This window comes from Felis catus, chromosome C1 (genome assembly GCF_018350175.1).
Source record: "Felis catus isolate Fca126 chromosome C1, F.catus_Fca126_mat1.0, whole genome shotgun sequence".
NCBI classification, from domain to species: Eukaryota; Metazoa; Chordata; class Mammalia; order Carnivora; family Felidae; genus Felis; species Felis catus.
Window position 1 is genome coordinate 158718036 of NC_058375.1, and position 15814 is coordinate 158733849.

A 15814-nucleotide genomic window follows, 5' to 3' on the forward strand; every position below is an offset into this window, starting at 1 on the left:
CCTTCTGTGGAAGTATGGGTTAACTATTCTGCAACTGCTATCCTAATATACTGAGATTGAACAATTAGGTAAATAGATGGTGGCCTGATGGGAGCTGGATTTCTCACTACTGGAGTGGTAGGTTATAGATAGATAAGAGAAGGCTAAAATGATCCATGTAGTAATAGATTAGAGTTGGAGACTGAAAGTGCTCCCAGTGGCCAAGTTGGCACAGTTTATGCAAGGAAATAAAGTAGTGTTGGATTATAACCCTGAGTACAAAATAAATATCCATGAATTCATACTTATATAAATAAATGATTGAATGAATGAAGACGAATAGACAAATTTCCCATGCAGAGGAATTCGAAACCATTTATGTAGATAACTCAACCTTCAAGCAGGTAGAACAACTCTCTACTCCTTAAGTGTAGGCTGTGCTTAGTGACTTCTTTCCAAAAAGTACAGTGTGGAATGGGGGAAAGTAATGTTACAGTAGAGAAAGTTGGCAAGCACTACCTTAACTAGATGTTCCAGGTAAATATTGATAGTGATGTCATGTTGATAATATGACATTGGTATGATGTGATGAGAATGGTACTTTACCTCAGTGGTCTTGTTCTTAAAACCCATAACCTAGGACTAATCTTGAGAAAAGCATTATCCAAGTTACAGTTGAGGAACATAGACATTAGGGTGCATGTATCCCTTTAAATCTGTATTTTTGTATTCTTTGGGTAAATATCTTACAGTGCAATTGCTGGATCATAGGGTAGTTCTATTTTTAGTTTTAAGGAAGCTCCATACTGCTGACCAGTTTGCGTTCCCACTAACAGTGCAAGAGGGTTCCCCTTTCTCCACATCCTTGCCACGTGTTTCTTGTGTTGTTAATTTTATCCATTCTGACAGGTGTGAGGTGGTACCTCATCGTGGTTTGGTTTGTATTTCCCTGAGAATGAGTGATGTTGAGCATCTTTTCATGTGTCTGTTAGCCATATGGATGTCTTCTTTGGAAAAGTATCTATTCATGTCTTCTGCACATTTCTTCACTGGGTTATTTGTTTTTTGGGTGTTGAGTTTGGTAAGTTCTTTATAGATTTTTGAATACTGACCAAATACTTTCAGCTAATGTGATTTGCAAATATCCTCTCCCATTTTGTAGGCTGCCTTTTAGTTTTTTTGATTGTTTACTTTGCTGTGCAGAAATTTTTTTATCTTGATGAAGTCCCAGTAGTTCATGTTTGCTTTTGTTTCCCTTGACTTCAGTGATGTTTCTAGTAAGAAGTTGTTCCAGCTGAGGTCAAAGAGGTTGCTGCCTGTGTTCTTCTCTAGGATTTTGATGATTTCCTGTCTCACATTTAGGTCTTTCATCTATTTTGAGTTTATTTTTGTGTATGCTGTAAGAAAGTGGTTCAGTTTCATTCTTTTGCATGCTGCCATCCAGTTTTCCCAGCACCATTTGTTGAAGAAACTTTTTTTGCCATTGGATATTCTTTCCTTTGTCAAAGATTAGTTGGATATTCTTTCCTTTGTCAAAGATATAGTTGTGGTTCACAGAATTTTTTGAACTTAATTTTTTTCCCTGTATTTTCATTGAAGAAGGATTTTTCTCCTCAGAAATTAAGACCTGCAACTTTTTCCCCCCAGATTCTCCTGAGAACGATATTCCTATGGAGATCGCAACAGCAGAGCCACAAGTTTCTGAGGCAGTATATGATTGTGTTATTTGTGGACAAAGTGGCCCCTCCTCTGAAGACCGACCTACAGGATTGGTTGTACTATTACAAGCATCCTCAGGTAAAATCAAAGTAATTTTTCGGTGGGAACATTTTAGAGCCAAAGTATATACAACAGATTAATAAATACCTGTATTAATAAATTAATATCTTTGGATATACTATAGATCTATATAGCAAGGATCAATTTAGATCTGTATAGCAAAGATTTTTAACATGGCTTTATCTGACTTTCCTGGACATGAGTGTTAGAAGAAGCCCTTAACAGAGAAGTCTTTCTATATTACACAGTCTTTTTCCTTAAAGTGTGATGGTATATTATCAATGGTAGGTGGCCAATAACTGAGTTTAACTTTCTTGACAGTTTAATTGTTTTAAAATTGGAAAGCAGTTTAAGCCCAGAAATACTGTCAGTTTAAATATTTTAATTACATAAGGCACATTCAGGTAGGTTTGCCTTTATTTTTTGAACTACTAGAAGCAGTCATTCTTTTTTTTTTAATTTTTTTAGTTTATTTTTTGAGAGAGCAGGGGAGGGATAGAGAGAGAGAGAGAGAGAGAGAGAGAGAGAGAGAGAGAGAGAATGAGAGAGAATCACAAGCAGGCTCCACACTGTCAGCGCAGAGCCTAATGTGAGGCTCGAGCTTGTGAACCATGAGATCATGACCGAAATGAAGAGTCGGAAGCTTAACCAACTGAACCACCCAGGTGCCCCTATAAGCAGTCATTCTTGAAACAGCCTGCTGAATGATATGTTTGCCAATGTATAGTTAAAAAATTTTTCTTTGAAAAATTTTTGAAGGATTTGTCTGAATGCCCTTCATCCTCTCCCATACTGAAGTATTTTAAGGTGTGATAGCTCTTACACATTTTTGTCCCAATGAATTCAATCCATTTTCAGCAGGAGTTTGTGTGAAGCAAAGAGAAAATAAAATTCTTACACATTTCTCCCAAGCCTTTTTTTCTAGGGTGTTTATTCTCTGAATTAGTAAAGTGGAAAGAGAAATGGCTTCAAATACAGGTATTGCTTGACATAATCTGGTCAAGTTTGTTGCTTTCTTTTAACTATAGAGATAATATTGACCTCCGAGGATTATTGTACTTGTTAAGTAACGTAATATAGGCAAAAGGATCTAATATGATGTCTAGTAATTAGTTTCTCCTCTTGTGACTTTTCTTGCTTAAAAATAAAATTGATTTGGGAAACCCCAGTTGAATAGAACATTGGAGTAGAGCTGTCAAGATCAGAAATGCTGACTGAAAAGGAAATGTGTGGGAGTATTGACTAGTTTTGTAGCTATTTCTGTTTTCTACTATTGTGAGGAAAGTAGCATATTAGATTTTTGCCACTTTTTATAGCTTCTTCTCCAAATACTTTATAATCATCAGTGTAATGTTTTGTTTATTCCTTCATTCATTCATTCCACATATATTTATTGAGAACCTAGGTACAAGATACTGTCACAATAAGAAACAAGGCAAAACAAAATCTCTGTCCTATGCAGAGTTTTGGTTTTTGTTGTTTTAATCTTTTTTATTATTTTATATTTAGGTTACTTTCACCAGATTGTCACTTCATTTAATCCTTTTTACAATTTTGCATACTAGCTAAACTTATTAATGTTAGATAATTCTACTATAACATAGCTCTTTTATCTCTTATAGATAGAAGGAAGTGAATAAAAACTAACATTAAAAAGTATTAAATCTGAAGAGTGATTTTAATTGGGAACTGTGGCAGGTGAAATCTCTGGCTGTTTCCTTCCTTTCTTTCTGAGCCTCACAACACCTACTGACATCGTGCCTTTTACCCCTTTTTATTTTTCCTTACTTCTGACTTCTTTTTTTATTTTGATCTCTTTTTATCTATTTACATTTGGATATGGAACATTTCAACCGCACAATGAAGTAAAGAAATTAGTAAAATTAACTTCCATGTCTCCATCAGTCTTTAATAGTGACAGATTGGCTAATCTTATTTATCCCACCTCCTCAGAATTATATTGAAGAACATTCCAGATATTATTTCAGTTCATCTGTAAACATGTCACTGTTTCAGTTAAAAAGAAAGTTCATGTTTTTTAGATATAGCCCAGTCACTTGTAAGTAAATTAGTTCCTCAGTATAGTAAAATACCTCATCAGTGTTTAAAATTCCCCAATTGTGGGGCGCCTGGGTGGCGCAGTCGGTTGGGCGTCCGACTTCGGCTCAGGTCACGATCTCGCGGTCCGTGAATTTGAGCCCCGCATCGGGCTCTGTGCTGACCGCTCAGAGCCTGGAGCCTGTTTCCGATTCTGTGTCTCCCTCTCTCTCTGCCCCTCCCCCGTTCATGCTCTGTCTCTCTCTGTCCCAAAAATAAATAAACGTTGAATAAGAAACAATTGGGGAATTTTATTTTTTCGGACGCCCAACCGACTGCGCCACCCAGGCGCCCCCAATTGTTTCTTATTTACTTTATTTAATTAATTAATGTATACTTATCGGATCTCCTTGTAGTCTTTTAATTAATAAGCTCCCTTTTCATCTCCCCTCTTCCTTCTCCCTTCCCCCAAATAGGGGCCCTCCTATCCACATAACGTTTTACTTTTTTGAAGAAATTAAGTCATTTAAGAATGTTTTGAATTTTACTGAATTTATCTCTATGATGTTTACCTAGTTCTTCTGTCCACTCTGTTTTCTCTGTTTTTGAAATATTCACAATGAATTGTGATTATTGGCTAGATTCATCAGTTCATCCACAAATCTTTCTCTTTTTTTGTTTATTAGCTGAAATACTTCTATAAAAGAAATTTTACTTCATCAACTATTTTGATTACTCTGAGACATAAATTATACGCAAAAGGCAGGGTAAATACTGTATTCTTTCCCTTAGATAGTGCTCAAAATATTGAGGTAGCCATTCCTTAGCACTTTCCCAAAATAATTAGTACTTTTTAAATCATTATGATATGTTGCAATTAGTTTCTCATTGAGGATCACATTCTTCCCTCTTTGTTCAGTTGGAGCCTCTTCAAGTTACTTCCTCAGTTCTTTTGACACAACTCATGTAGACTTCAAACTTTACATTTTCTCGCATGGCAAGTTATACATTTCTGACCCAGGAATCAGCCATTTCTCTAAGAAGCCCTACTTTCTTTTAGTGGGAAATGGTATTTGGAGACCACAGTCTGGGTGCTAGGTGTGCTTATTGCTCTAGACCTTTTTTATGGCCATTGATTCTTTATTGGCCTACTTTGAAACCATGCATCAAAGAAAAGTCCCATGATATCTCCCCTTAGTCTAACATTTGACTTGTGCTGGATTATATTTTGATTACGAACCCTTCAAAATAACTGCTTGAGATAAGGGTTCTAAAGGTGTTGCTTTATATGCTGTCTCACTATTGTGCAGAATGCCTGTTGTAAATATTATTGACTTGGGAGATTCAGTTCTCCATAGGAGAAGAATACAATGTTATATGATCTTTTCCATATTATTAATTTTCACAGTCTTTGTAGAATTTAAGAAAATCCAAAATTAATGCCAGTGTTTTAATCTTCATAGTGTTTTAAACACATATGTAATTAAAAAAAACAAAAAAATGTATGTAATAAGAAGGAACTAAATCTGGAAAGCAATGCAGATTGAGGTTTTTAAACCAAGTATCAATGTTCTTGTAGAAAAATTCAGATAGATAAAAGCATGAAGGGCAAGGAGTAGAGATGTAACTGTAAAGGAGCAGAATTTTTGTATACTATTGAAACTAAGTTCAGATTAATTCCAACTTGATTGTTAGAAAATGAAGGTAACTATTTAAGGAGAAACTTAAAAAGAAAAGAAATGAGAAGAGAATCAATACAGTATACTAGAACAACAAATTGAGGAACATATAGAAAATAAATAGCAAAATGGGAAAATTAAATCATCCTAAATCAATAATTACTTGAGATATAAGTGCATTCAGCTCTTTAATTAAAAGGCAGAGATTAACAGAATAGATTAAAAAACATGAATAGACTGTAGGAGACATTTTATTTCCTTTTTTGTTTTTGAGAGAGAAAAAGAGTGCTCAAGCTGGGTAGGGGGAGAGGGAGAGAGAGAACTCCAAGCAGGCCCCACGCTCAAGGTGGAGCCCTCTCTGGGGCTCAATCCCATGACCTATGCTGAAATCAACTAAGATGCACAACCAACTTAGCCACCCAGGCACCCTTAGACATTTTAGATCCAAAAGCACAAATGGGTTGAAAATGGGTGTGGGGGCGCCTGGGTGGCTCAGTCGGTTAAGTGTCTGACTTTGGCTCAGGTCGTGATCTCATGGTTCGTGGGTTCAAGCTCTGCTGGGCTCTGTGCTGACAGCTCCGAGCCTGGAGCCTGCTTTGGATTCTGTGTTTCCCTCCCTTTGCCCCTCCCCTGCTCTCACTCTGTCTCTCTCTCTCTCTCAAAAATAAATAAACATTAAAATTAAAAAAAAAAAAAGAAAAGAAAATGGGTGTGAAAAAATATTCCTCACAAATAGTAACCAACAGAGAGCTGGGATGGTAATGCTAATATCAGACACAATAGATTTTAAGTAAAACATTGTTGCAAGAGCAAAAAGGACATTATATATTGATAAATGAATCAATCCATCAAGAAAATAAAAACAGTTTTAAACATAATATGTACCAAACAGCAGAGACCAGAAATATATGAAGCAAAAATTGATGGAGAAATAGTTTGACGATAATAGTTGAAGACTTCAGTGCCCCACTTTAAATAATGGATAGGTCAACTAAACAGAAGAAGATAAAACAAACTTTAGCAACAGTATAAAACAATTAGATCTAATAAACTTATATAGAATGCTTTATCCAACAAGAGTAGAGTACACATCTTTCTCAATTGTACGTGGAACATTCTCCAAGATAGATGATGAATTAGGCTGTGAACAAATCTTAATACATTTAAAAAGATTGAAATCATCCAAAGTATCTTCTCTGATCACAGTGGAATGAAACTAGAAATCAGTAACAGAAGAAAAACTGGAAAATTCACAAATAGGTGGAAATTAAATAAGAGATTACAAGTGAAATTAGAAGATACTTAATAGATGAAAATGAAAACACAATATACCAAAACCTGTGGGAAAATAGTGCACAGAAGAAAATTTATAGCTGTAAATGTTTACATTAAAAACAAAGATCCCAAATAAATAACCTAACTTTACACTTTTAAGAAACTAGGGAAAGAAGAGCAAGCTAAACCCAAAGCTAGATTATGGAAAGAAATAATAAAGATTAGAACAGAGATAAATGAAACAGAGAATAGGAAGACAGTAGAAAGAGTCAGCAAAAGCAAAAATTGGTTTCTTGAAAATATCATCAAAATTGACAATTTTCAGCTTGACTGACCCAGAATAAAAGAACACACAAATAACTAAAATCAGAAATGGAAGTTGGGGACATTACAATAGGCCTTACAGAAATAAAAAAGACTAAGAATATTATGAACAATTTTCTGTCAATGAATTTGTCAATCTCACTTTTAGGTGAGATGGGTAAGTTCCTAGAAACATAGAAACTACTGAAACTGACTCAAGAAGAAATGGGAAGTCTGAATAGACATTAAACAGGTAAAGAGAATGGATCAGTAATCAAAAACTTCTCAACAAATAAAAGTCCAGGACCAGGAAACTTCACTCACAATGCTACCGAACATTTAATTTTTTTTTTTTTTTTTACATTTATTTATTTTTGAGAGACAGAGCACAAGTTGGGGAGGGCAGAGAGAGAAGGAGACACAGAATCCGAAGCAGGCTCCAGGCTCTGAGCTGTCAGCACAGAGCCTGACTTGGGGCTTGAACTCACAAACCGTGAGATCATGTCCTGAGCCGAAGTTGGATGCTTAACCGACTGAGCCACCCAGGCGCCTCCCCCCTACTTTTTTTTTTTTTTAAATACTGACTGCTTAAAAAATTTTTTTTTGTTTTGTTTAACGTTTATTTATTATTGAGAGAGAGAGACAGAGCATGAGCATGGGAGGGACAGAGAGAGGGAGACACAGAATCTGAAGCAGGCTCTAGGCTCTGAGCCGTTAGCACAGAGCCTGACACAGGGGTTGAACTCACAAACTGTGAGATCATGACCTGAGCTGAAGTCAGATGCTTAACTGACTGAGCCACCCAGGCGCCCCCTGTGCTACCAAACATTTAAAGAATTAACATCAGTCCTTCTCAAACTTCTCAAACTTCTCAAGAAAAAAAAAAAAAAAAAAAAAGGAGGGAACTTTCTAATTCATTCTATGATGACAGCCATACCCTGATACCAAAGCCAGATAAAGACATCACAAGAAAAGAAAATGATAGACTAGTATCTCATGAATGTAGATGCAGAAATCCTCAACAAAATCCTAGCAAATGAAATCCAGCAGTGTATTAAGAGGATTATATATCATATAGCTAATTATATTTTAGTTGCTAGCATCTCCCTACTTCTGTTTTTTCTTTCTACTGCTGCTGTAAATCTCTTCAAAACTTGGGGTCCATATTTATATACCTGATACTCCTTCCCTAAGAATGGTCTTCCCATGCTTATTGAGTCTTATAGTAATATATGGCAGTGTATGCTTCTATCCCCCCTTCCTTTTTTTGTGCTTTGATGTTTTACAGTTATAAAATCTTAGTATTATTTTTGCCCTTTTGTTATACACCTCTTTTCCTAGCTTTTCATTTTGAAAATTTTGTATCTACAGAATAGTCTTTACTTGCACTCAACAATTGTTAGCATATTGCCATGTTTTTCTTTCCCTCTCTTGTCTATACACACACTCATATACACATGCACACATACTTTTTAGAAGAAAATGGTAGATGTCATGTTTTATCCTTGTAAGAACAAGGATATTCTTCTATATTATCTATCTGTGTTACACCCAAGAAATTTATATAATATCTGTTATGTTCCAATTATCCCAATAGTATGTATATTTTTAAAGTTTATTTATTTTGAAAGAGAGAGAGAGAGAGAGAGCATGGGCAGGAGAGGGGCAGAGAAAGAGGGAGAGAGAGAATCCCAAGCAGGCTCTGTGCTGACTTGGGGCCTGAACCCACAAACCGTGAGATCATGACCTGAGCAGAAACTTAACCGAGTCAGACTCTTAACCGACTGACCCACCCTCGTGACCCCCCCCCCAATAATTTTTTTTGTAGCAGATTTTTTTTCTTCATCCAAGAAAAAGATCATGCATTGCATTTAATGATCAATTCTTATTAGTTTCCTTGAATCTACAATGGTTTCTCCAGCCCCTTTAAAAATTTTTGAAGAGTCTAGATCTTTTGTTCTGTAGAATAGTTCATGTTCTGGATTCGTGTGGTTATTTTCTTATTAGGTTTAAGGTAAACATTTTTGACAATGGCATTATATACATGATGTTCCCTCCCATTCCATCACATTAGGAGGCTCATAGTGACAGCTTGTCCCATTATTGGTGATGCCAACCAAGTTTGATCACTTGGTTATGGTGGTAGGTAGTCTATAGGATGATGCGTTGGGATCCTGACAATTTACCCCTTTACCCCTTTACTTGATGTTCCTTGCCTGAATTGATGAATGTGTTATCTGTTACTATCATTATTCTTTTCAGAACTCAAATTTTCTCGAATTTGACCATCAAAACTCCTGAAGGTCCTCATGACCAGGCACCTCAGTGTTTGAATATCTCCTTGCTATTTATTACAATTCCAGGCTCACTTTGAACTTTTCCCCAACCCTGGATGTAGCTTTTTCTCCAAGGATCTCTGTTTACTTTTAGTGAGAAATAGTATATTTAAAAGTGAGGTTTATTGATACCAGAGAATCATAACTTCTAGGCCTTTTCACTGGACAGATTTTGAAAACCATTCATCCTCTATTGATTGATCGATTGATCATCCATCCATCTATCCATCCATCCAGAGTTCATACTAATATTTTAGTGTTCTTTCAAAAATAAATACTGTCATATTTCACACTTATTTACTCTTTAGAAGAAAACTAGAATATCACTTTTTGTTAGGTCTTTAAAAATATTCAGTAGTAGAATAATTAGAGTAGCTTGTGATAAATAACAGCTTTACTTAGTGAATCATGTTGAATCAGGTTGGTTATTTAATGAGCTCTTATTTCTGTTGTTAATGTAGTTTTGGGGCAGTGCCGTGACAACATTGAGCCAAAAAAATTGCCTATCACTGAGGAGGAGCAGATTTACCCTTGGGATACATGTGCAGCAGTTCATGATGTGAGGCTTTCATTATTACAGCGTTATTTTAAAGATGTAAGTACCTTTTTTTATCATATAGTGATAGTTTGTCTGCAAAATTGATGGTTACTTTTCTCCAGAGTTTTATATTTTTTCTTTACTTTCATTCTAATTTGGAATCTGGAAGTTTATTAGAAAAAAAGTTAATATATGGATAGTAAGGAAATAGGAATCTGTAATAAATAACCTTTTTAGGTTATAAATGTCATACTTATGTTTTAAATGTTATTTATTATAAGATACATAAATTTAGTTCAATGGAATGATAAGTATTACCTCTATAAAAACTTTTAGTTATGGCATGAATATTTTATGAAGATTTTTGCCTCCTTTTACTTTCTTTTAAACATATACAATAAAATCTCATTATGATGCTTTTAAAATGTAAAGTAGGGACAGATTAATCAATGGCTTCTATGGTTTGTTGTTGTGAACTTGATAGGTTTTTTTCCAACTCTTTACATCTAGGGGCTCTATCTAGCACTCAGGTGTTAATTGGTCTTGGAAGGTCAACTTAGTTTATGTAGCAGCACCAGCATTGTTAACTTCCTTATAAAATTTCTGTACCATTTTCAGTATTCTCTCAGTGGATTATTAAATGGGGTTTCCATTCACCTGTTGTTTTTTGGATTTACTGTATCTTGAATTAAGTAAATATATAATAATAACCTAAAATAGTTAAAATATGAAGTGAAACATTATTTTTAGTTAGCTATATGAAATGAATATCTTGATACATTTTCACATATGATTCCTTTTTGCCCATAACGCACTGGATTAAATGGAAGAAACTAGTAGGAGATGTGGAAGACAGAAACTTAATGAGAATAAGCAGCAACTGACCTAGCAATGATGGGAGTCAGAGTAGGATGTGGTTCAGTAGTTTGGACTGAGGAGAAGGTTTCTAGTGGGTTCTGGAGAAAATGATGGCTCTAGTAACGGAGGCACTGTGTAGGGTAGAAAGAGTTACAGTTGAGAAAAACTGGGGCTTGGTCCTGATTCTCCCATTGCTTAGCCATGTAAGCTTGCCAAAAAAACAGACAAGGACTCCATTTTCTCATCTATCAAATAGGCCTCATATGAGGTTTCATACAGTAACCCACCAGGTTAGAAATTTCTTTAGATCACTGTACATGTTATAAAGGTCAGTATAAATGTAGAGTGGTGTTTTTAATATTCGAGCTAGCCCAGTGAGAGGGCTCAAGTTAGGCCTTATAAGGCAGTTTGGGTTAGGTAGTGAGGATCATGTTCCCATATATTTTCAGAGGCTTTACAATGAAATTATTCTTATTTGGAAAAAGAGGGGTGCCTGGGTGGCTCAGTAGGTTAAATGTCTGACTCTTGATTTCTGCTCAAGTTATGATCTCACGGTTGTGAGATTGAGCCCTGCCTCGGGCTCCATGCTGGGCATGGAATCTGTTTAAGATTTTCTCTCCCTCTTCCTCTGCCCTGTTTGCTCCCTCTCTCTTTAAAAAAAAAAAAAAAGTCTGTGTGTGTGTGTATGCATACATATGTACACACACATACATTTTCATGCTTTTTCTTTATTCTGTATTGTTTCTTTACATTTTTGCAGCATATGTATGTTAATTTATTAATCATAGACCAATAAATATCTTCATTTTGAAGAAAACAATGAAACTGTGCCAGGTTCCTCTTTTGCAGAAATTTACTATCACCTTTATTTAGATTTTATTTTGTTGTCATAATCCTGAATTTTATCGTTTCGAATCACTTTAGAATAGATGAGTAAGGATGAATCCTAGAGCCAAGCAGAAAAGGAAAAAAAACTTGATTCAATGCAAATATAACCCAGACTTAAGAACAAAATAATTTTGAGGGAAGGGGAGTTCTAATAAAGGAGAGAAAAAGTAGGGTATCTCTTTCTTAAAGCAGCCAGAATAGTTATTCATTTCTAGAAAAAAAAAATCTTTTTTGTAGGAACTTTGAACTGAAATCTGAACTGGACAGAATCTCTGTTGTGTTTCTGTTAATGATTATGGGATTTTATTCTTAAATATATATATTTTTATACAACAGTTTTTTACTTTCATAATGGTTATTTTCTGTATATCTGGTGTGCTCCCTGGACTATATACGTCTAGAGGTGTAGGGCCATTCTTATATTGATTTTACGGTCTCCTCAGGGGCTAGCACATGCTGTGTGTGTTGTAGATGCTTAGTGGATTTCTTACTGAATTACTCTAGCATAGAGTACCTTAATTTTGTATACAGGCAGACAGATAGACTGTATGCAGCAGAAGAGTTTCTATTAATGAGCACTGATTCTGATTACAGAATTAAACTATGTAGATTGTTCTCTTCATATCAGTTGCATGCATTTTACAGAGTCAACCTGTAGAGTTTTAGTTGTGTAAGGCAGTAGTGCCATTGAAACGGGGAGTATTATATTATGAGAGAGAGGACAGAGTAGGGTGGGAGCCCGAGCTTTGGAGTCAGATAGACTTGGGTTTGAACTTGGACTCTGCCATATATAACTGAGTGGTCTTGGTAAACTTTTCATTCCTTTTTTGGTAATGTTTTAATAAATATTGAGGCTATGAAGATTCAGTGTTAAGCAATTCTTAGCACAGTGGTGTGGACACATTGTTGAAGTCTTCCTAAAATATTAGTCTCATGTTAGTAAATATTTTCCTGCCTTTTTGTTTTGACTCTGATTCAAACAAGAAATCTAACAGTTACTTAGACACATGGCATACTGATTTTAGTTTTAAAAGCTGATTTATTAAAATGAAAGGGGCACCTGGGTGGCTCAGTTGGTTAAGCGTCTGGCTCTTGATTTCAGCTCAGGTCATGATCTTACGATTCGTAGGATTAAGCCCTGTGTCAGGCTCTGTGCTGGCAGTGCAGAGCCTGCTTAGGATTCTCTGTCTCTGTCTCTGTCTCTCCCCTGCTGTGCTTGGGTGCTCTCTCTTGCTCTCTCTCTCAAAATAAAATAAATAAATATAACATTAAAAAAAGAAGTAAGATAAATTACATTTTTATACTACATTGCCAAAGAGAGCAGCTTATTAACTGACTACTAACCATTCTAAAATGATCTAAATCTGTTTCTACTTCAAGCGCTCCAAAACATAAAACAAAGATGAGCAGGTCTCCTATTGCTATTCTGATTTGTAACAATAGAAGCTAGCTCACCTGCTGTGAGTATTTGTGCTGCTACACATCTTTAAATAGGCTGGAAAGGCATTTTGCACCGTGTAATATTTTCAACTTTCAGATGTTCATGAAGAACATTAGAATTCTTTTAGAACATTAGAACATTCATTTAACATTAGAATTTTGTTTACTATTGTTTAAAGATTATTTGGTCATCTTACATTATATTGTAAAAATTTCTTTCCAAAGGAAAAATAAAGTTTAAAGCTATAGTCAGCTTTAGTGGCTCTCAAATCTTTCATCATGTGCTATCACCCATGTTAGACCTTTTTCCTAATTTTGCTCTGGCCTGGTCGTCTGTTTACTACAGACTCTAGAGGGTGAACTGAACTCAAGTTCAGGCCCAAATAGTGTTTGATAGAGGCCAAATGAAAATTCGAAGAGGATTATTTTAGGAGGAAAAGTCTAAGCCTGTGTATAGGTTGAGGGGAAGGAATTAGTAGAGAAGGAGAGAAGGAAGAGTTGAAGATATAAGAAAAAGAGGAGATTAAAAAAGTTAACTTGTAGAACATATTTCAAAAGGGTATTGTAGTTGCTTATATAATCTGGGTCCCTTCTTTATTGTATATTCTATTAAACCCATGTAAATGTTAAGGTACTTTTTGGGGTTATCTTATGACCAAATTTATAGTCCAGAAAGATGTATGGAGGGTGATGCATTATGGAGAGAAGAAATTGGCATCAAGGTGACCAGTTAAAAAACTTTGTTGAAAAACCTCCTCCCTCACAACAAATGATGCAGACATGAGTGTTATAGTGGAAATGAAGAGGAGGGGCCCAAATCATGTTTTATTTAGGAGATAGAATCTGCATAGTTTGGGAGCTAATACTGTGGTGTAAAAGAAAGAATGTGATGTAGAATAACTCTTAGCATTCTGATTTGGTGACTGAAAAGATTGTGGAGTTTTTATTTTTTTTTTATTTATTTTTTTTTAATTTTTTTAACTTTTATTTATTTTTGAGACAGAGACAGAGCATGAATGGGGGAGGGCCAGAGAGAGGGAAACACAGAATCTGAAACAGGCTCCAGGCTCTGAGCTGTCAGCACAGAGCCCGACGCGGGGCTGGAACTCATGGACCGCGAGATCATGACCTGAGCTGAAGTCGGCCGCTTAACCGACTGAGCCACCCAGGCGCCCCAATTGTGGAGTTTTTAAACCAAGAGGAAAAGAAAGATTCATGGGGGAAAAAAGACAGATTTATGACACATTTAAAACAAATGTTTATTTATTTATTATGAGACAGAATGTGTGTGTGGGTAGGGGAGGGGCAGAGAGAGGAAGAGAGAGAGAATCCCAAGCAGACTCTGTGCTATCAGCATGGAGCCCGACACAGGGCTCAGTCCCATGAACTGTGAGATCATGACCTGAGCTGAAATCAAGGGTCTGACACTTAACCAACTGAGCCACCCAGGCACCCAGTGACATATTTTTTAATGTTATCTGAGGGACATCAAACTAGAGATTTCTGCTTGGGATTTGAGTGGTTGTATCTGTCACTAAGACAAGTGATCCAAGTTTGGAGAGTAGTCAGATTTACTGATTAAATCACTCAGAGAACATTCTAGTAAGAAGAGAGTGGTACAAAGAACCTTGAGGAATATAAACATTGAAGGGACAAGAAAGAAAAAACTTGTTATTCCATTGTATCTATCTATCTATCTATCTATCTATCTATCTATCTATCTATCTATACATCTGTCTATCTATCTATACCACAACTTCTATATAAATAATACTGCTATGAACATAGGCATGCATGTATCCTTTTAATTAGGAATTTTGTATTTTGGGGGTAAATACCCAGTAATGCAATTACTGGATCACAAGGTAGTTCGATTTTTGAGGAATCTCCATACTGTTTTCCACAGCTGCTGTACCAATTTGCATTCCTACCAACAGTGGATGAGAGTTCCTTTTTCTCCACATCCTTACCAACACCTGTTGTTTCTTGTGTTTTTGATTTTAGCCATTCTGACAAGTGTGAGATGGTATCTCATTGTAGTTTTGATTTGCATTTCCCTGGTGATGAGTGATGTTGAGCATCTTTTCATGTGTCTGTTGGTCATCTGGATATCTTCTTTGGAGAAGTGTTTGTTCATGTTTTCTGCCCATTTTTAAATTGGATTATTTATTTTTGGGGTGTTGAGCTTGATAAGTTCTTTATATATTTCAGGTACTAACCCTTTCAGCCATAAAAAAAGAATGAAATCTTACCATTTACAATGACATGGATAGAGCTAGAGAGTATAATGCTAGCAAAATAAGTCAGTCAGAGAAAGACAAATATCATATGATTTCACTTATATGTGGAATTTAAGAAACAAAACAAATAAGCAAGGGAAGAAAAGAGAGAGACAACAAAAGAAATGGACTCTTAACTGTAAATAACAAACTGATGTTACCAGAGGGGAGGTGGGTGGGGAGGGAGGGGTGAAATAGGATTAAGGAATGCACTTGTCATCATGAGCACTGGATGATGTATGGACGTATTGAATCACTGTATTGTACACCTAAAACTAATAGAACACTGTGTGTTAACTACACTGGAATTACAGTAAAAGAAAGAAGTTTTTAATGTCAGATATCACAGAGCAGGTAAAATAATCGATAGCAGAATAGTTTATAGTGAACTATAATATAATATCAAGAGTTTATATTTCATGG

General features: G+C 35.7%; 1 protein-coding gene and 1 long non-coding RNA gene across 9 annotated transcripts in view; one reads left to right on the forward strand and one right to left on the reverse strand.

Moving 5' to 3' along the window:
• The window catches only part of UBR3 (ubiquitin protein ligase E3 component n-recognin 3), a 244481-nt gene that overhangs the window by 148673 nt on the left and 79994 nt on the right, over positions 1-15814 (forward strand). For all 8 annotated transcript variants that reach the window (XM_023259445.2, XM_023259440.2, XM_023259442.2 and 5 more), the window contains 2 exons: positions 1627-1776; positions 9850-9983. In XM_023259445.2, the coding sequence (XP_023115213.1) occupies positions 1627-1776; positions 9850-9983 (284 nt within the window). The remainder of the gene's footprint in view (positions 1-1626; positions 1777-9849; positions 9984-15814) is intronic.
• LOC109502722 lies at positions 11497-13223 on the reverse strand. Its single transcript, XR_002161530.3, has 2 exons — positions 13128-13223; positions 11497-11730 (listed from the first exon to the last, which is right to left on the reverse strand). It is a non-coding gene; the product is annotated as an uncharacterized LOC109502722 (long non-coding RNA).